The sequence below is a fragment of the Anopheles marshallii genome, chromosome 2 (assembly GCF_943734725.1).
Source record: "Anopheles marshallii chromosome 2, idAnoMarsDA_429_01, whole genome shotgun sequence".
Taxonomy (NCBI): domain Eukaryota; kingdom Metazoa; phylum Arthropoda; class Insecta; order Diptera; family Culicidae; genus Anopheles; species Anopheles marshallii.
Genome location: NC_071326.1, coordinates 5,318,433 through 5,340,502, shown reverse-complemented (window position 1 = coordinate 5,340,502; position 22,070 = coordinate 5,318,433). Strand labels below are relative to the sequence as shown.

The following is a 22,070-nucleotide window of genomic DNA, read 5'->3' as shown; positions in this document are numbered from 1 at the left end:
GTTGCCCTTGCCCGTTTGCTATTCGTCAAATGGCCCATTATGTGGTGACACTGATACACACTGTAATGCTACGCTCTATATGCTTCATCTAAAGGGATTAATTCGACTGTTTCATCTTATGTTTGAGCCGTTCGTTTAACAACTATTATTATTGTTTGGGGTCATTTGGGGTTTCTTGAATTGTCTGAGCCGTGGAGCTTTCATTATGCTGGCAATAGATTGAGGGATGGTTACTATTTCTGCCCCGGCTGCTACTGCTACATCGAACCGTCTGCGGTCAATCGCTGTTCCAGTAAATACTTCCGACGTTACCCCTGCTTCAGGTTCGCACAAAAAATGGTACTCAAAAATTGTGTCCGAATCTACGTACGTCGGAGTTAGTGGATTGCTAGGTTCTACCCGTATTGTGTATGTATTCTCATTATAATCTTAAGCTAACCGCTGCTAGGCTGCTGGCCGCGTTCGACAAACAGGACGCGCCACCTACCCAATGCAAGGTCTATCATCTATCCACGGGGAAGGAAGTGGGTGTAGCATTGTTATCGGAAAGTGTACTTTTAAAAATATTTATCCACGCGATACGTACTCAGAAGACTGATGGCCTCATCCCATTGGAGGGCAGCAGTCTTCTAATCGCGCTCTAAGCTTAGCGCGCTTGAAACTTACATATATCTCGAATCATTCACCAGGTGTTCGTCTAACGTTTTTTCATTTATTTCTAGCTGTGAAGGTGCTCATCATCGCGCCAACCAGTCTCTAAAGTTGTTTGGAAAAACCCGATTTATCCCTGGTCGATGGATGTTTGTGTTCAACTCCTGTCAACTAACCGGGGAGCAGCGATCTTGATTACCAAAACCAAAGCAGCTTGGTGCTCAAAGCCGATTTGTCCCTGTTAACGCTTCTTTTGCTCACGACCCGGGAATAAACCAGCACGAAATACACTCCATTATCATTATCTTCCATTAATGGTTTCCCCCCTTGTGTGTCCGGCTACGTTTGCCCAGGACTTTGCTAGACACACACGCTTGTTACGTTAATGTAGAATTAAGCTTTACCACAAACGTTCTGACAATAACGGCCTGACGGTGACGTTCCGTAACGCCTAACGCCTAGTCACTGAGCGCCGTACCGTACTAGCCGTGCTACCAATTGTAGGTAAGAATGATATCCGTAGAATGAAACTGTTAAAACATACGCTCGAATAATTGATAATTGGTCTTTGGATTTGTGTTGTACGCTTTGTTATGCTTTGTTTTATCAGTAAAAAATGCTTATCCACACCGTACCGATCGTTTAACTCCCTAAAATCATTATACAAGATCACTGGATCAGTTTATCAATGGTAAAATATTCCTATTACTTCCCCGCACACCAACATACGGAGCTTAAAGGTGGTAAATAATCGCTTCTTTTATGATATTCTATCGTAAAAATCTCACCTCGCAACGTGACTTAAATCTCTATCATCAATAGAACTTCGTTTCAGAAAAACGGGCTTGCGCGTGAGAGCGAGCGAGACAGAGAGGTAAATAATTTGTCAACTCTTACCGAAATGGGTTATACTAAAATCTACTTTTGATTCTTCGTTTCCGTCCGTCCTTATGTTCGATCGTATTCATGGAGAAAAGGGTTCGCATGGCTCTGTGTATGTGTGTGTGTGTTTTTGTTTAAATAATGTTTATGCTATACTTCAACAGCGCGGGGTACTACAGTATCAAAACGATTGATCGCTTTGTACGATTACTTCTAATACTCGGTAATTGTCTAAATGTTTAGGAAGGCAATACTGATTAATTACTAGTTTAGATGCGATTTTTCATTTGTTGTTGTGTGTGTGTGTGTTTGTGGGAGTTCTGGGGTTTTGCACTGCTGGCTAAACACTGTTACAAAAATCATTACAAATGTTTTCAACTCCCCAACCTAAGGGTTTATACCGCAGGGGGCTCCACCCCACCGGGAAGTACTAGCTTTCGTCTGCTGTTTACCTTGCTGTAACAGTAATGTGGGGTAGCGTTACACCTATATGCACCTTGCGTTATGTGCTGACTGCTGGGAAGAACAGGCAGTACATCGATCAATCAATCAATATCACCCCGTACACATACACCCCAGTAATGGTTTATTTTTTGCTGCGAATACCGACACTGATCGAATCGATGTCTACACATTTCATAAATTCTGCACAATCTATACAACGACATTTACAAGCATTACGACTACTACGTCGGACAACTGTCCATCGGGAGAGGGGTGTAATGGCACCGATAACGCGATCAGCTTGCTTTTCCCCACACTCATTTTCTGCAAAGGCTACACGGATAAGGTTTTTTTGTATTTGCAAAGTTGTCTAACGAACGATTATTCTATTGCTGCTGAAGGCGTATCTTTTGTGTTTACGTTCGGTTGCGGCTGCTGACTGAGCACACCATCGGTGGATACTTTGGGGTATTTTTTTCTTTTGTGGACACAGCAGATCGTTTTATTGTTGGGGAGTGTTAAGCTGTGAATGAAGGAAAGGATGAAGAAGAGAAATGAACGATAATTGTTTGACATCTCACCAGGAAATGGTAGTGCACTGTAGTGTAAGTGGTCCAAAACGTGTCAACAATGTTCAATTCCCAGAAAATAAATTGAAAACCCTCCACGGTGCGGATTCGAGAGTGAAAAATCTAACGTGATACAATGCATGACAATATTTTAAATCTCACCACGTACCTTCACGATCACTGAATATTCTGCACAGAGTTGCTAGGAGCGTTCGAGTATCCCCTAGTCATCGATCTCTGCATACTGTAAAACATCCGATTCTAAAACATGTGTAACGGCTGATGACATGACATGTTGATGATGCCGTCGCACATCGAACAACTTCCAATTGCGGTCGCCAGACAATTCCCACCACAGAAGCGACTTTAAAAGATGAAATCCCCACAGTCCATCGCGTAGTCAAAGTCCTCACCGCCGACGTCCTCGATGCCGTGCAAATCGAACGGTCCGATGTCGGTGTGGTAGATACCGCCGGCACACGGTGTTTCTATCATGTTGGTACAGTGAGTCGTCGGTAGGGCGTGCAGCGTTATCGAATCTTCGCACTGCGACCAAGTGAGTGCTGGAAAAGGAAAGAATTATGGCAACATGATTAAAATAGTGCAAATACATAATTTTCTTGGAAACAGTTTCGATGGACAACACCCTTCTGTTAGTAATTACACCCACCGATAGATGGCGCTGTCCGATCGTCGACACGGTGGCATGCATTAATGGTATTTATGTGTTACGCAGTAATTGCGTAAAAGCAACGATAATTCAGGTTTTTGTACACTGATTTATGTACACTTTTCCCGCATGGTACGGCCATACATATAAATCATCAAACGTTGTCTACATTTTTGATTGATGAAGTTCACTCTCTTTCCCGACAAGTAAACTTCAAAATGAAATATACGGCTCCACGTAATCAAAGGCCAAGCTAGGAAAAAGAGGATCCTTCGGGAGAGAGTTTTTTTGCGTTATCCATAATCCGTTCAACGCATCGTGCGGAAGGAAGAAAAATCGCGCAAAAGTTTTCCAATAAATTTGTCAATCTCAAGCGCACGATGACGATGTACTCCTGGGAGTGTACGGTTTGAAATTCGACTCCATCCATCGACTGCGGATGGATGTGGCCAGTGTGTATGATTGAATGGAAAGTCTTCGGCAGACATCCTTGACCGCCGTAGCCTTGATTTTCTCTCCGGGGAACGGCATTGTAGCCCGCCCCCTCCTATTGGGCACAACTTTGTAGAACTTGTTCTTTTGATGCTTGTATAGCAGCGGTGACATAGAAGCAAAAAAAAAGTTCACTCCACTTGAATCATGCCAGTCCCGAAGGATGCTTTTTGTTGTCCTTCTCGATGGTGTCCCTTGGCCGGCGACCCATCCGAGCATATCAATTAGCCGATTAAACATTCATCGGATGGTTATCGTTGAAATAGGATCCATTTGTTTAATGTGACTGTAAATTCGCATAACCTTGGCCGGGTTTTTGGCTGTTTCGCTGTTTTATCCGACCTTCTGTCAGGGAGTGTGTTTACTTTCGATCTACTGCGGGAGTCATTAGCTTTAAGAGAGGACATGATGCTTCCCTGCTGGAGCGGAATCATCCTCGAAGCAAAGACATTGTTCGAGTGCAAAAGTAATCAAACTTTGCGTTTACCGGCAATGATCCACAGCCCAGGATGCGGATGGCCTGTGGAAGTTTTGCTGATTCTGGCCAGCAAATCTTCACCGGTTCAATCTACCTGCGTACCCGTTCTCATCTCTTAACTGCCTGTCGGCGGCACCTTGGAGATCTTTCGCATAACACATTTCCAAACGAGTGTAATCAAAGTCAAACCATGAAACATGATAATCATCACCATCATCGTCATCATCATCAACACCGTGTTCATGTTTTTTTTTGTTGCCACCTTCCTCATCAACATGCCCGTGTCTTGCCCCATTTGCAGCGGTATGTAAATCTCACTCGGTGGGTGGGAAGATACACAAACACATTAGAATGGAGGGAAAAAGTGTCCGTTCTGTTTTTGCCCCACGTTGTCATCGGCGGCGGATCATCATAATCGGCTACGCGGTTTTCATCACGCAACGGCAAAGGATGGGGGGCGAAAGTTTTGAGCTCTTTATCTCAGCTGGATGTGAGAGAATTGTTCGGGATTGTGGAGACTTTAGCGGATGGGGAAAAGTTTTTTTTTGTACCACCAGGCACACTTCTGGTGTTTCCTGCGTTATGATAGACCGGGCATGTTCGGCGAAACAGCAACAAGAAATAGACCGTGGTTAGTGAGGTGAAAAATTTCCCATAGAATAGGTCCTCGGATGCTTGCGTCTTGATAGAGAACGGGCAAAAACAATGATGAGAAGCAGACTGTTTTTATCACGTTTGGTTTTCGGTGCTTTGGCCATTTCTTACAGCGTCTTGGGAAGACTTTCGTGCGACTCTTGGCAAAGAAGCATAGAACAGCGTCCCGTCAGTGATGTCTCACTTTCGGTCGGCAGTAAATTCTCGGATAAGGAAAGCAAAAAAAAAGGCACAAACTAAAGCACCAAATTGTGGAGGTGGTCGTCCATTTCGTTGGGTGATTAATATGCTGCTTCCGGTCGCTAATTACTTGAAAAGCGTTCGGGCGGAGCAGAATGATCGTCGTCGGCCCGTCCGCATGCTGATGCAGAAAAGAGTCATGTCGCCCGGGACCAGAAAAGTTTGGGCAATATCGCTTTCGGGATATCCCAAAATTCAATCAAAGTTTCATTTTCGTCCGGTGACAGTTCGGTTCGCTCGGCAATGTAGAACCCCGGGCCGGAACTTGGCAAGAGAAACGGAGAAAGTTTTCCCTTCGGCCAATCTTGGTCCGTTAAGATTCGGGCCGGTGTTGGTCCGACGGGTTAGACGATGCCCGATCCGACACTGGATGGCATTTGTTTCATTTTCATCGATAGCAAAATTGGCGGTGCGTGAAATGATGCCAAGAAAACAAACATTAATTCGGATTGACTTGCTATTAGCGCGGACGAAAATAATTACTACGTGCCAAGCATTCGGCTTCCGTTTGCCGCGAGCGATGCCGGATACTGCCACTGAGTAAGGTAATGTACGTTTACTTTGGTGAAGTTGTGGAAAAATAAGTTGAGTAATAATTTACCAGGCGGGATGGGCGACAACACACAACTTATAGCTCGATACGATGGTTTTTATTAATTTAGTAAAGTGTTTTGGTGTTGTTATATCTCGGATTACAGTTCGTTCTTATTTGTGTCTAAGAAGTTTGCATATTTCCCCTCATAGCTTCAACGGTGGTATTATTTGAATATTCTATGTTTATGACATTAATGTTTTCGATGTTCGTTTGTAATGATTTTGCATTAAAACAGCTTGTTTAAAATAACAAAAACTTTAGCTTTATATCATACCATCAAGAATTATTGCATGTTGCTCTCGCGAAGGTCATCTGAAATTCTTTATAGTTGTATAAAACATTGGTCAGATCAGATCAGTTCTTGTCCTAATTGTATTTTGTATTCTTTATTTAACAGAAGAAAAGGTTGTATTACTCTCTATAGGACTGGAAAATTATTCTTTAATGATTTTCTGCATCATTGTACAGTACAAATGGTATACAATTTTTAAGAAAATAACAATTTTACAATTTAATGATTACCCTGTTGAAGGATTCTAGTCCACTGTATGAAAATTCCTGTGTTTCATGTCTTGTTTGTGCAGCTAGTTCATCATACGGACTTACATTCCGTCTCTCTGTGTAAAAAGAGTACAATTTAATTGTCCATGAGCAAGATATCCATTTGAGGAAAAGTGCCATTTGATCTCACCATCGATATCAGTCACATCGATCGTAATGCTCGTTTTAATACGTGTAACTATTATTCTACTGGTTTATTTTTGCTTTTTAACATCTGCTTGATTTGCATCGCAAAACTTTTTTCACACACTTCGATAGAAACAAATTTACAGATCGAGCGAGCGTGTATTTATAGATCAACTTACAATGAAAATCGATATGAAGCGAGCGCATTGCACAAATTGACAATCAGTTTCCAACCCAATGATAAAAACGGGTATCAGACCAATGTTTGAAACGTTGAATGCAAGCATTAATTTTCGAACACTGTCAATGATTCGCAATTGCTTCGACTTGTCATGGAATTTTCATCCCCGTTCGATTTGACCTCGAACTGAGCAGTGCTTTACAATGGACGGAATAAAGACACATGTAAAAAAACAAGCCCCTCCTCGTATGAAATCTCTCATCATGGCAATCGGATGTAATGGTTATTTTTTTCGTGTGTGATGTAGACAAGCGTTGATTTGAGGCAGCTTTGGCTATCGATTGAACGGAGTGCTTTTCGGAGTGCTTTATGGCAGTTCAATATGTTGCTGCTTTCATTGCTTTCATTTAACGGTGATTTCAGCTACACCACTACCATCGTCGCTCAATCTCTCGTTTCTTGCCCTTTTTTTTGTCTTTCACTACAATAAAACAAAATGAAGCGATTTGTAGAGAGAGATACGGGAAACGATAAACGTAATCCTGCCCCAGGAACAGGAGCGTCATTCATCATCATCATCATCACCCATATGGTATGCTTTTGAACAAACGATGTTTCAATTTTTCGGGACGATTGCTAGTGAAGATTGCTTCGGGAACATTGCCACTGGCAAGAGCCAAGATGGTCCCGTACCGGTGAGCAACGTAAGCGTCACGAATTCAATTTATTCTCTTTTCTCTGCTAGAAATCAATTTTCATACATCGATGAGTTGGTAACGGCGAGCAGCCAAAAGGCCCATGTTATGGCGCTTGCGGTAAAAGGAAACACAGGTTTCCCTAATGGAAACCATCTTTTGAAGTACGAACTGGTGGCTTTCTAGTGTTGTTCCACAGCCAAACCTTTGTTGCTCAATTGAGTGACAAATTGATTTCATTCGATAGAATGAACAAATTACGCAGCGGCTTAACTGAAATTGTTCGAGAACAATAGGCGAAGGAAGCAGTAATTCTTGTGCACCAAACGGTTGTGATTGATTTTTGAGACAGTAGGCTCTGAATATTTCTGTTCGTTGTTTGACATTATATTACTGTTTACATGTAAATATCTGTTTGCCGTATCTTTTTGTTCATTTTTAGCCACAATCCCATCCGTTTGCTGTAGAAGTATAACAAACAAGCAAAAAAAAATGGCCCATTACTTACCACCACTCCAGATGCCATTGGGTAGGGTCGCCCAACCCCATCCATGGCCCCAGGGCAGGGCACACGCCAGTGATCCTTTCGGGTCCGTGGTGTCTTGTGCGTTTTTCTTGATGATTGCAACGGCCGCCTCGCCCTTCACCTTCGTCGTGTTGTGCTCGATGGTGTGCCGATTTTTCCGTCTGGCCGACACCTCCGAGCTGGTAGCAGCTGGTGGACAACAGAACAAGCGAAATTAATGTTACGGGGGGGTGGTAATGTCGGGTGGACACTATCTCCGACCAACGGTTGTTGTTGGAAGTGAAACAGGCGAAGGCAACTGGTGCGCTTCGGGTTAGGCACACTCACGTCGTATCCGTACAATCGGTCTCCGGAGCACGCCCATCAGGTGTGGTTTATCGACGACCAGCTCGATCTGCGGTGGTGGTGGGAGCTGTAAAGGATACCGATAATAAACGAGCGAGATTGATAAGAGATATAACGCAACAGGACGTTCTATTTATCAAGCTTCAATCGGGAATTGGCGTGTTTCGGGCTGTGTTAATAAAATCCAAAGGCCAAGAGGTGAAAAGCCTAAGACCACAGTAGATTTGTTTATTAAAATGAAGAAGAACACTTCCGGAAGGATTTGTGCTAATGAAGGAATGAGGTAAAACAAAAAAAAATCTGCTAAAGATAGAAGGCCCATTACACTCCAAGTTATCAAATATTTAACAGCAACGTATTGTGCAAGGACTGGAAATAGAAAACAAAATCCAGCTTCCTGTGCGTGCAGGAATAAGTTTTCACACCGGCTAAACGATGAAAACAACAGAAAAATGGGTTGATACAAAAGATAAAGGAAAAATTCAATTAGGAATTAACGAAGATTGGTGCGCTCCCGGTATGCGCGTCGAGCAATGCGTGGGCCGAGTAAAAACCCGGGGGCCGCGTACGGGCTACGAATATGAACCGTTTTTTTTTTGCGGCAGGTCCGGGTCAGCTACTGGGCGCCTCCATTTCGGAGGCTTTCTTGCGGGTGAATGCTTTATCAAAAAGCCAGTCCGACCTGCAAGTAAATCCTGATTACGCGCGTACTTGCTTGCTTGCCGTTCGCCATTGTTCAACCGGGGAAGTTCCAGACCAGAGGGAGAGGGGATTGGGAAGTGGGAACCGGGCACAAAAAAGAGGTCCCAAGAAGTAATGCCCAAAAGCTGGTATCTGTTTCATCAAATCGTATTTTCCACCTTTTCGTTGCTGTTGTTAGTGGGCACCATTTTTCCCACACCACAACCGGACGACCAGCAATCTGCTAACCTACGCTGGTGGTTGGATGGTGTATTTTTTATTTTTTAATCCTTTACGAAAGTGTTCTGTATGCTTTTTTTCTGTGCTTTTGCCATTTTGAAAGGTTTGGTTTGTTTGCAAGCTGGCAGCACCTTTAGGGCATTGGTAGGTGCTCTGGTTAGCTAATTTGGATAAGCTGTTAAAGGGAAGGTGTTACAGTTATCGAATAAATCTTAATCCAACGCAACGGCTCATATTTTGTAATTGGAAAAAGGGAGGGAGGTAGGACTTTAATAATATTTTAATGATTATTTTGAAGAATAATTTTCCGTTTAGTGATAAATAAGCTAATTTTGGTCTATTTTATTTTGACATTACAAAATCAATCCGCTTGCTGTACAGCTTGATGTGCTTCCTCGTAATGAAAAATAGTTTGCTAACCCAGAATTCGATAGACATGTTGCCAGAGATTGGAAGTGAGTTGGACATACTAACAGTACTGTGTAGTGATGCTTACCGTACCGAAACGTTTGCGGTGGGTTCGGATGAAACTAAAGTTAGGATGTATGCAGTCAAAGAGCCCAACGAAGTCAGCAGCAGACGTACGGTTAGTGTGAATTTGGGGTACGGAAATAGGAAATGAGAGTGATCGGAAATGAAACGAAATGGATTCATTCGAAATGAAGCTTGATGGTGGTTATTCTTTCCCCCTTTTTTTCTCATGCGTATAGTTTGACATGGGCCGTTAACTGGATTAGGGAGGTTTTCGGACCGAATTCAAACCTGCATGCTTAAAGGTTAACGAGAGGTCAAGGAATATAGAAACTAAAACGTGGGCTTGTACAATCTGCGTATCTTTCATGGCACGATTGGCAGGGAAAGCATTGTCAGTAGCAATATTTTGCTCAGCCAGCTCACCAATCATTGGGGAGATTTAATCCATCTACTTAAGACGTTTCAACCGAATATATGAATGAGCTTGTCATTCATTTGAGTAACGAGAAAGGGAAAATAATTACTAATGTTAATTACTAATAAATTGGAGGAAAGTTTTTATAACAAAATATCACACAAATCAGGGTCTTGACGGAAGCTTTGTTGGTGTCCTTGCAAAATCCTGTATGCTATATTATATTAAAATTTCTGATCTATTTCTACGGTGCTAATATTTGCTACATTGCTCGGAACCTACGGATCCGGCCCTGAGTCAGCAAACTAGAGTCATAGCGAAAATATAAGCAATGAGATTCAAGAATTTAAACTTACCGTCTTTGTGATGGCAGCAATCCAATCGCTGTGAAAACAAGAAAGCACAGATAGAAGAGTGTGATGAGCAAAATCGTCATTGATGGACCCTGAAAATGTTGCAACTGGCCAGTGGCAAATGTGAGTGCCAACGCTGAGGGACTGGTGACACTGGGTAAAGTAAAGTCAACAAACGGGAGTTGAATTTTTGTGCCCGCTTCAATGCTACGAGTATCCAATCTCCGGAAAAAAGAGGCAACGTTGAGATCTCAGTATTTTTTTTTTTTTTTTTTTTTTTTCGTTAGAACGGCCTGGCCGTATCGACTTATTTTACCACGTAGCCGGAGAGTCAGTCCTTGCTACGGGGGATTGGGCCGGATGGGATTTTGGTCCGGTCCGTTCGTGTGAAGACCGGCGCCGCTACCATCATGCCACCGGGCCGCCCCTAGATCTCAGTATTGTTTATGTAAAAAAAAGCCAAGCAAAATGGATTGCTTGAAGTACCAGCGAGCTTGGAAGACGGTGTGAGAACAAATGGAACAGTGTGACAGTAAAAGATTGTAAAATAAACGGTCCGATAGCTTCCGGAATGCGGGACACAGTGGTATGAAGTGATCGGTCGGTTTTGAAATGCCGGAGGTATGAAAGTCTTTCTTGCTAGTGAAGTAAATATTAATCTTTCGGATTTCAATGGTTTCCAACTATAAAGTTTGATTTATTCGATTGATTCTATACAAAACTTTGATAACTGGCGTGCAAAATCCTGCCACGAGATAGTCGTACAACAGAAAAAAAACTTTCTCAAATGTCGAATGTATCAAAAGAGACACGTTTCCAGGTGCTGGCAGGTGCTGATTAACCTTGCACACCTCACGTTCTGCTAATTTTGGGGAAAAACAGACAAGGCAAACTATGCAAACTATGCTTATTGAGGCATATAGGCAGGGTGGTTAAAATTACAATCTATATTCAACAAGATGCTACAGCCACGTGCCCCACAGGGGGACATGCACGTGCTCGATCCGGCTTCCCTGGTGTAGCGTGTGTGTTTATTTTTGGGTACCGTGGCCCTACCCGTTACATAAAAGCTTTTCCACTAAAAATAGCGAACAACGGGCTCATTAATGCAGATGCATGAACACGGACCGGTAGTGAGACTGGGGTTTTCCGAATCCTTCGGACGCAAAAACCCATTCATTGGCTTCTCGGTGTGTTTTCGAAGAAGCTCAGCAGCAGTGTAAACACGGAGTAGCTGAACTGCAGCACGGCCCAGCAAGTGGCAAGAGACATGTCGTAGACGCTTCCGCAACTAATGCGCAGTTCGTGCTCGGCCCGTGTCATCACGACGAGTATGCTGGTCCGGATCCGACGGCAGCGTTGATAAAGTGGTCCCGAAACCGGTCGCAAGTAATCTGTCCACTGGGAGCTGTACAAATGAAACTTGATGGCATGTACCTGTGCAGTAGGAGAGAGAACATGTGTGTGTGTGCGTGTGAGACGCTCACTAAAAGCAAATCCATTGACTGTGCTTCGAGACTGGCAAACTGACCTGTATCTTGAGTAAATCGCACAACCCTCCAAAATTCAGCATGTTTAGGCACGCAGTCAGCGCGGCTAGTATGCTGTACAAGTGTTGATCACCTTCGTTGGACATCACCATCTGACAGCCGGCGAAGGTAATGAGGGAAAAGTCGGCCACGAGATTCAGCAGCAAATAGAGCTTCAAATTGTTGCGCAGTGTGCTTATTTGGGCTAGAAGTCGTTGGTGCTCCGTAACGCACACTCCAATTTTGAGCTCCAGCGCGTCCCAGTAACGTTGATGGTACGTAGCAGCGATCGTGGTGCACTCGCCAAACACCTGTTCAAACTCTTGCCCCAGCCAGTAGAACTCGAGCGTTAGGCCGCTGAGCAGCGTGGACACGATCATGATCGTGTGTATAAACATCAACGACATCAGCGTCAACGCTAAGGGGTACAGTAGCACATTCGCACTGTCCAGCAGAGGCAGCTCAAACACAGCCAGTGGGCTACAGTCTCTCAGCAGATTGATCCAGAAGAATACCTGTGCTATGTTCTGCAGGTAGAACACCCACAGATATCGGGTGACGCGATCTAGGAGAGCTTTACGCGGTGCCCGCTGCTTGTGGATGGCGTTCTGACGCTGCTGAAGAAAGGCCACTGTCGCCGTAAGGTCACGACGAAACACCGCCAGCGAGACCCACATCACGATGCACATGGCCCCGGTCAGTGTGACGAAACTCATCGTAAAGCTTCGCTCGGTGAACATTCCTCTCATGGAAGCTAACACCATGGCGGCGATGGCAGTGGCTTCGTAGGCGACCGCAAACACTATCAGCACCATTTTGAGCCAGGTAATGCGATGCTGTACGTCCCACGAGAAGAATCCAATGAACCGATCCATACCGTTGATGATCACCAGCTGACCAGCATCGGTGACGCGTTGAACGTGTTCTTTGATTGCCTGCACTGAACTGGACATTGTGTCGTCGTTTCCAGCGATCAGGACGATTGCAGCTGTAACGATCCGATATCTTTTGACGGTGGCAAAGGAATGACCAACTGGGTACGCCTGCAGCCGATCTTCGAACGAAGAATTAATATCCAACAACATTATGTCGCCGAACTCGGACATAGTGAAGTTGGGAAAAGTTACAGCAATTATGGGTAACTTTTGACTGAAAGCAGGTTGGGAATTGGATAATTGTACCCCGTTCGACAAAAACGATGGCTGAGACCGGTGGCAGATGATTAGACGAAGGAAATTAAAACTTTTCCGTTCGCGATGACCTCCTGGCAACTGAGTGACAGCCGTGTTTGAACGACAAAATCATCCATGGTGCGAGCAGTGGAAAGTTAATTGCTTACCCGGTTGATAACGATTATTTCGGCGTGCGTCATATAGACGCATGGTGTTACGGGAAAAGTCATGTTAAGGAGCACAGCAAAGGATGTAGTGATATTTGATCGAATTATTACCAATGCTGTGGAAAGATCGGTCTTTAATGTTAAGATTACCATGAAGTTTAGTCTAGTAAGTCAACTCAGTTAATAGATTTATGTGATAAAACTGTTGAAAATGTTGTTCTTCATCTTTTCATTCACCCGCGGATTCAAAGTAAGCGATGTTAAAAGGATTTTTTTTTTACAAATAGAGAATATATTTCAATTATAAAAAATAAATCAAATAAAATTTTTAATAATCTGGATCCTTAATCTTCAGTCCTAAGTTTATACTATCAAGCGTGTTCTGTGGGATCGGCACCGCTATAAAATGCATCATCGAACCTCAATTTCTAAGCGAGATGACTATGATGGTTTAGTCCTAGAAATGAAAGTCAATCTTCTAACATAACCCATTAGAATGGAGGCGCCCAGTACTTCCATGGGGTAAGCGAGTGGCTGCCGACTCACTTGAAAATAAAACTTCTCATGTCACTTAGGCAGTCGTTGGAGCTTATTGGTTCGCAATTGTTTGTATTCGTAGCATGGTTGTTTTGATCATGTTGGCACTAAATGTCCTAGCACAGTGGTGCATCCAACATCTTTCAGCAAGAAACAATTGTAGACCGAAAGCAAACAAAAAAATAGCAAAAGACACAATTACTGCAAAGGTTTAGGACGTCAAGTAAACAGCAATAGAATAACACTCCGTTTCGCCTCATTTATCGTATTTGCTCGAACTGTTGTCTCTGTGCTGCTTGCTTGCGCAAGTTTGTCTCCGGCCCGTTCCCGTTGACGATCCCATCGATGGTTGTCACCTTCTGGGGGGTGCTATGATGATGGGCAGCAATACCAATACCAGCAAGCAGCCCTGTTTGTCCGGGCTTGTTTGTCGTGCCGAAATGACAGCGTTTGTTAGACGGACATGTTATCGCTAATTTATGTCAACAAATTTGCTCGACCTCTTGCTGTGTCATGGCGTCAAATCCCTTCGCTTTGCAAAAGGACTCGCACGCCGTTCATTATTTTCGGAGGAGCACAGTTGGAAGGATAGTCTTGTTCTGTTTCATCGCTAAGCAATAGTACTTTTTCGAACCTTCCCGCCAAGACCCTCTGCAGCACGAGGCTCTGAATGCAAGGCTCGCCGTGTGCTTTCAAATCAACCCCCGGTTGCCTTCCTGTGAGGTGAGCTCGATGAAAATTAATCTTCACCAACGTAGATGCCGAGCGTAGATTAAACGTTTGCACATCCTGTTTCACAGAATCATCGACCCAGGTTACCAGGGAGCGAATATTTCAATTACGTTAAAGGCATAATGGTTCTCGAGTAAATCCGTCAGTTTACACAGGCCACGATGAATATTTAGTTTCGTATCCGGAGTTTCTAGTGTTTGTAAGCTTTGTTTGCGTAGGACGCGTTCTGATTAGGCAAGTAGCTATTTATCTTGAAGGCGAAAAGTTATGAGCTGTGCGTTCAACAGCGCTGTCTGGGGACCTATGGATGATAGCAACATCGTCGTCAGCAAATCAACAAGTCAGAAGCGGGATTTTGGAAGCCAAATTTCGAGTGTGGTGCTTCAGGGACACAATTCCACATCGGAAACTGCTTGGTGAAGCGGTTTTCCCGAGTAGATTTCAACAAGCATGAGAGGCCGTGCCTTAATCTTCAATGTGAAAGGTTTGAAACTGTGCACAATTCATCAATAGGGATAGGAAATTCGAATAGGTTATTGAAAATATTTGCGTAAAAGTTTGTCACGTACTCTGGTTAGAGTGGTGTTTCCCTACGATTGCACAATATCCCCGCAATTTCTTTGCCACATTTCCATTCAATACAACGCAGTGTCCTGAATTTCGGCACGTGTGTTTGATCACACTTTTCACCCAGCCACCTTACCCAGTGTCACGGTGCCCAATGTCGAACAAATGTTTCATCTTCTTCCATTCATCTCCGATGAAACTTTATCGAGTGGGGTTTCGTTCACCCAACTCCCGTACCCCCGTACTCATCCCACCTACCTGACTTCCTCTTCCGATTTCGCAATCATCCAGTACACTTTGGAGCGCTTCCGGCGCGACCCGAGCGCGATTAGCTGCGACACACTGACGCCATCCGGGAGCGGGGGCCGCCGCGGTATCTGACCGGTCCAGTGTGCAATCGCAAGCATTTCCGGTGCCTCTTTGACTAGAATTTTCCCGGCAGGTGACGAGCGACCCGGTTCCTGCAAAGAGAGAAAGAAAGAAAGAGAGAGAGAGAATGAGAGAGTGAGGGCAAGTGGAAGTGGAAAATGGAATCATGATTAATTGGGTTTTCGCTTGCAATGGCATCGGTGATGGCCGTTCATTTGCAAACCGTGCCTTCGCAGTTCGGGTTGGCCACTGGTTGCGGGACGGTTGAAAGGATTTCCGGTTTTATTTTTCTGCGAATCGAATCATTTGTCGATGCATTTGAAAGCTCTTATAGGGGCAGAATGGTTAAAAAGCGGACAAGCAGAAGCTTAGATTTATTGATTTTAAAGTGGCTGAGCGGTGGTTGGAATATTCATTGCGAGTACGTGTGTAAGGACGGCACGCCCAGGGCTCGTCACAATCACTTAGCGAATAAATGCAACCCGCAGCACAATGCATGTGGGCAAACGTATTTCCGGGAAACTTCAAGATTGCGAAGCGCAACGGGTTGCTAACGAAGCACTTTCGTTTGTACAAGCTCATTAAAAATGACTCTTAGAAGGTTTCCATTTTTAACATTTCCATTAACTCTGTTCGATTTGTTTCATAATCTAACACAACAGACATTTTTATGGTTGTATCGTGAGAATAGCTGCAATATTTAATAGTGTATATTTCTCCTAGAAGCTCCGTATTAATCATGAGCTGGTGTAAATTGATCGTTGATTGTGACTGTGTTTAGGGCCTCAAACAAGATTCTTTGATATATATTAACTCAATTGTTACATGAAGTAAAATGTTAAGTAATGCATTGCTTCCAATGCAGAAGGTTAAATCGCCATCATCAACTTGTTCCGCATGACCTCTCGTGTCAGTCGAGAGTTCGTTTTATCCACCGTCGTAAATGTATATTCAAACATGTCTTGAAGCTAAGGAATTGCAGCTAAGGACGTGTAGTTGAAAAGCATACCAGGATTTTCTTGGATACCATATACGAGAATTAAGTGGAAAAGGCAACAGAAGAGTTCCTTCCTTTGACTCACTGTTCGGGAAGATTCAAGCGGTTTGCGTCATCATATTCGACAGTCTCACCTTGATCTGGGTTCCGCTGTGGATCTTAAGAGTCATGCCAGCTTTCCAAGAAATCTAACCTGCTTTATAGTGCTTCAATCTATGTTATGTTGTGTGATAGAAACCGTAGAGTAAAGATACGATAGGTGGTTGGGTACCAGGAACATATTCTACACAGAATGTTCTAAGCATTACATCACCATTATTAGAGGGCGCATATTGACAAATTACCTATCCTACGAGGCATCTCGAAGCAGTTTTAGCAGTCTTTATCCACAACTTTGATTGCTGTAGCTATTTTTTGTATTTGAAAGTGATAATTACTATAACTTGATAATATAATAATTTAGAAATTATAACAAAATGTGAGACAAAATAGATTGAAACTGCTTAGAAGTTAGGTTAAACTAAGAGTAAATAAGAGTAACTAAGCCTCTTGCTTGTACTCCTAAGAAATCACGTTGATTTTGTTTTCGCCTTCTCACTTAATTTGTTAATCTAATCCATACCCAGCTTTTCCTGGTTACCCCGTTCGGTGTTGATCAAATCTTTAGAGAGATCTCCCTTTCATCACCTCGCTGGCGAATAGTGTTGTGGCACACGGCGCGCGCGCCACGGCAAGGTTTCGCCCAGGGCAGAGCGAAAAACAGAGGAACACGTGCATGTTTAATGCATGTAATTTAATCGTAGCGAAAGTTTTTCACTTGTTCCGTTCGCCGGATGCATCGTAGCTTTTGCTGATACACAGCGGCAACCTGGTGCCTCCAAGCCGGTGCTACCCGTCCAGACCGCCAGCTTATGGTGAATTGATGTTACAAAGTTGCTTTTCACCATGCCTCACCGATGGCGTTGGGGTCTGATGTCGGAATGAATTTGAAGCTCGTCCGATGGACCCACCGGCCGAAACAGAACAGAAAAATTATCGTGCATCTTCTGGTTTGGCCAGGAACGAGTGCCGCACGAGTGTTGGGTCGGCGGAATGAAGAATTGAAATTTATTTCCTATTCCTTCCCATTACACAAGCTTAACGATGTTGGCCTGATGTTTCATGCCTGCATGCATGGTGCCATGCCTCGAAGTGCCTCTGCTCTGGACGCATACCAGTCGAACTTCGGTACCACGATGCTATAAATATGCAGCAGGTTACGGTTTATTGTATGACCTGTTTTGGGCAGAGAGCACTGAAGAAACAGCACGGCACATCCTGACGGTCGGATTTGCTTATAATGTAGCAACGAAGCACGAAACACGAAGCATGTTTAGCGGATGTTTTGTTTTGGACAGAATGGTTTGGAATGTTCATAAAATATTGAGCAAACGGAATGCACTTGAAACACTCGCGCGGGGGCCGTTTGCTTTGGGGACTTCGTTCACTGAAGATAAAATTAAACATAGCTATGGACGAGATGTCTTGCCTTGTAACCGAGCTTTAAGCTCTCGAATAAAATGTTAACGCATCGATTGAGCTTTAATACAGTGAGGTGACATTAATGGAAAGGTTTCGAACAGAACTCTGCCCCAGTAGGGGCAGAAACCCATTCATAAGGCACCAACAAGAGCACATCCACCTGGACGTTTGCTGGTGGCACGTGCTTCCTGTCAGTGTCGACCAACACACCAGGGTAATTCAATGGGAATAAATTTTAACACAATCGACCAACAAAGGAAATGGCCATAGGAACGAATATCTTCCCAGCTGGAGCAGTGTTTAGTCGGTTGAAAATGGGTTTTGATTTATCCGAAAGAAATGGCCGCTTGTTGCGTTTGTGGTAGTGGAATAAAGCTCTTCCGGTGGGAATGTAATCAACCACTGGGTGGAAATTGCTTGGCAAGGTACCTTTTTGCGTTCTGCCTACCTTGGCTTTTGTGAGCTAGCGCACAACATGTTCCGCATGCCACTTGGGGAAAAAGGAAATCTAAAATGGTTATCATTTCACCCAATTTCACCAACCTCGTGGTGAGTGCTTTCCTTGCGGGAAATTTGGAAATACCAATGTGTGTGTGCGTCTGGTTAAACCTAAAAACTCATTTTTATAACGGGAACTTACCGTGAACCACGCCATTGTGGAATCATCGTACAGTACAACCCATTCCTCCGACCAGCGGCTCCACAGGACTTGTTCTGCGAAAAGAGAGAAAAAAAAAACGGAAGCCAAAGGTGAATAAGAATTAATTGTAATCTTTGCAGGCATCATCATGTTCTTGTGAAAGCTTTAAGATTTGTAATCGCATGAAAATGTTACCATTAATGGGTGTAAAAATGGTGAAGGAAAGTAAAACTTTCTTACACAACAAAAGGAGAGAGAGAGAGAGAGAGTGAGGAAAAAAACTTAAACCATTTTACGAGCAAACAATACCCAGTGCCCAACGTTAATGGGCAATGGGTGTGCATAGCGAAAGGACTCCGATCCATTTCGGCGGGTTTCCTTCGTTCGGGCGTAACAAATGAAAGGATCAAAGATACACGAACATGAAACAATGGCCAGCGTCGATCCGGCGAGCGGGTTTTCTACCGACTCATGTTTACGGTTCTGCTGAAATATTCAATTAAATAAGAAACCAACCAAAAACATTGGCCAGCAAAACGGCAAAGAACAGCGGGCCACACTTCCCCTGCACGGTCAAGGCATTCGGTGCTGTGGAGGCTGCCGTTTGGTGACACACTGCTGTGCCACGGCATACATTCATCATCTTTATCGGAAAATCATAACGCGTGGCCATGTATGGGTGTGTGGGTGTGTGTCGGGGTTGGAATTGTGTTGTGCAATTGATTTTCATCGCTGCTGCTTCGACACATGATACGACACAATGGAGAAATACTTTCAAAGCTCAGATACACACACCCACACGAGCGCACACGTTGAAAGAGGGAAAATATTTTCTTCCCAACCCTCGGAAAGGTTTCTTTTTAAGAAGGGATGACAAAAGAATGTGTCCAGTATCCCGAGCAGAGTAGGGATCGTAGGGACGCTTGTTTCTATATTGCACCCGTAACTAACCGGAACGAAGTTTATCATTGTTTCAAGGTCATTCTTGGGTGGCCAACATCTTGGCGCGGTACGAACGCCCGATTCGGCACGATGATATCAGCCCCCGGGAACACTGTGGCACCCGCCTTGTTCCGGTGCGCGGACCACAAATTTCTCATCAACACTTTGGCCCATTAACTTTGTGGTGAAATGAAATTTTTCGAAAATTACTTTCTCCCATCGGGTGTGGTGCGGATGGACGGAGTTAAAACCATAACTCCTGCCCTTTATGGGGTTGGCTCCCCGTGGCAGTCTCATTTCTCACGGGATTCGGGGAATGGTTATCCCAGCGCTGCGCGGTTCAAGTGCCACCGAGTCGAGCCAGACGGTGTGGTTCGACGCTTCTGTTCCGAGCAAATGGCCGTCAGATCCTGTTTAATTTCCTTCCATGCTTCCATGTTGAAGCACTTCCGGGCACTCGAGGGAGCGGATGGATCCGGTACCGACCAGCACGGTTGTAACGAGTGCTGGGGATGGATGGTGGCTTTTCGTACGGTAAACTAACAGTCTTGCCAGTGTCAATTTGCTCTCAGGGTTTTCCATCGGGCGAAAGTCAATTTTAGGGGTTATATTTTTGCTCTCCTATGTGTGAAGGTGGAGGTGAAATTCTTAAATCACTTCCCCATGCCGGCACACACCCAAGTGCACAAAAGACGAAAGTTAAAGATGCCGGTCGATCGTGTCAATCTTTCCATTGCAGCGGTGGGCAAAGGAATGTCCCGAACATGTGCCCAGCATAGTGGCTGTGTGTTCATTTTACCTGATGTTTAATTAAATTTATTATCACTTCTCTCTCATCAGCCGGTGGCTCCCCATCTCATCAGCCATGAATGCGAAGCGAACCAACACGCGCACCGAACACCCGGCACACACACACTCTCTGTGTCTCTCTCTCTCTCTTGGGTTGTCGGTGTCTTGGGTTTGGGTTTCTGGGAAATGTCGCCCCTGGCACACGGAGACGATGGCTTCCGGCACCGCATGTCATTAGGATGCCATATCCTTTGGGAAATGAAAATTGACACCGGTTTTATGGTAAATCTTTGGGATCGAGTTTTTGTGCACCGACATCTGGATAGCCACCGGGACCCGAAGTGGATAAAAGGATTTTCTGCTTTGCTGCTGGTGTTCTGGTGGTGGCGTATGTCCGCCGTCCAGGTGACTGACTGGCCACCCGGTTGGTCAACGTTAGTGTAAAGTAAGGCAAGCTTTCCTCATTAATCATAGCACCGGATCGATGATGCTAATGACGCAGCTGGACAGCGCCAGTCAACTGCACCAGGGAAAGGGTGTGTGGGTTTTTTTTTGTGAAGTTGTTTTGCCATTGTTATCCATGGTACATTTCACAGAGTGCACGGAACTGGTTGTCCTTATTGAGCGGCAATGTCTCGGACAGGGGACTAAGTTGATGCATTCTGAAGTTGATGAACGGTAGCGACAAAAACACGCACCGGGTTAGTCATACGGTTTGCACGTGACATGAAGGACTGGACGAACCGATAAAGTACCATCAATCATTCTGCAGTGAGTGTAATTGGTCTCTTTTGAAGATCCGTTCAATGTTGGAGCGTTTCTTCCTCTGGATTTAGAGCCACACGTTAGCGTTGGTATCGTAATTGGGTACAGTATTGGCTATAAATTTGATAATCAAAACAATTAATTACAACAAATTAATTGAACGTAATTCGATCGTTGGAATTGGAATTAGAAGTATAGTTTGTATATAACGAACATTGTATGAAAAATGATCCAGAAAGTACAAAAGATTACAGAATCTCATCTCGAAGGTGATTTTAGAGTGAACTCGAACATTATATTGGAAATCTCTGAATCTCATTTCTACGCTTCTGCTTTACATGTTTTGATTTACCTTGCTGGTTGAGAGACCAAAATGATTGGGTAAGGCTCCGAGAATAGCACCTAATGACCTATTCTCTAAAGCCCTGAGGCGTGCAGTATGAAGTTTCATATTATTTCATGGCATAGAGTTATTCCGAATCAACCATTCCAAATTAGGTTAACCAAGAGACGACGGTATAACTCTCACCAAGAGCAAAATCACAAAGCTCTTGAAGTTACTGATCAGTGTTGATAAAGTATGCGTGCTTATTAGTCATTTTCTTTGCCCGAACAATGTTCAAACTGCTGTCCTGCCTTGCTATTTATTTGTTGAAAAAGGATTCCATCTAAATCACGTGAAAATAAAAACGGCCTGAACTGCCAAAGAGCAAAACATCGGTCCTCGCAGCAAATCGTCAATAACTGACGAGGTTCGGAAGAAAGCACACCAAAAAAAAAAAGGTTACATTTGCGTGACTGCATAAATGATCACTGATATGGTGATGATGGTGCTGTCAGTGAAACAAAGTGACAGCAAAAACGCACCCATACACGCAAATATTAACCGTTCGGGGCCAAAAACCAGAAAACAATGTACTGCCGGAGGTGGCATTATACATTTTCATGCGGTGCTGTTTTTCACGGGAATCGTCTTATGTTTACATTGTTTTTGACAAGCATTCGCATTCGGTTGTCAATTAGCGTTACCGATGTACGGTGTGCCACACGCACCGTTGAAGATGAGCAGTT

The 22,070-nt window shown here is 44.1% G+C and overlaps 1 protein-coding gene and 1 pseudogene across 2 annotated transcripts in view; both read right to left on the bottom strand.

Annotated features, from left to right (window-relative positions):
- Positions 1–2,912: 2,912 nt before the first annotated feature.
- Positions 2,913–22,070, bottom strand: part of LOC128719076 (uncharacterized) — a 34,837-nt gene continuing 15,679 nt past the window's right edge. For both annotated transcript variants that reach the window (XM_053812696.1, XM_053812697.1), the window contains exons 4-9: positions 18,504–18,577; positions 15,235–15,437; positions 10,276–10,303; positions 8,092–8,176; positions 7,747–7,953; positions 2,913–3,109 (exon numbers count right to left, since the gene is read on the bottom strand). In XM_053812696.1, coding sequence (XP_053668671.1) covers positions 2,913–3,109; positions 7,747–7,953; positions 8,092–8,176; positions 10,276–10,303; positions 15,235–15,437; positions 18,504–18,577 — 794 coding nt within the window. The remainder of the gene's footprint in view (positions 3,110–7,746; positions 7,954–8,091; positions 8,177–10,275; positions 10,304–15,234; positions 15,438–18,503; positions 18,578–22,070) is intronic.
- LOC128719075 (uncharacterized) lies at positions 11,449–12,754 on the bottom strand (annotated as a pseudogene).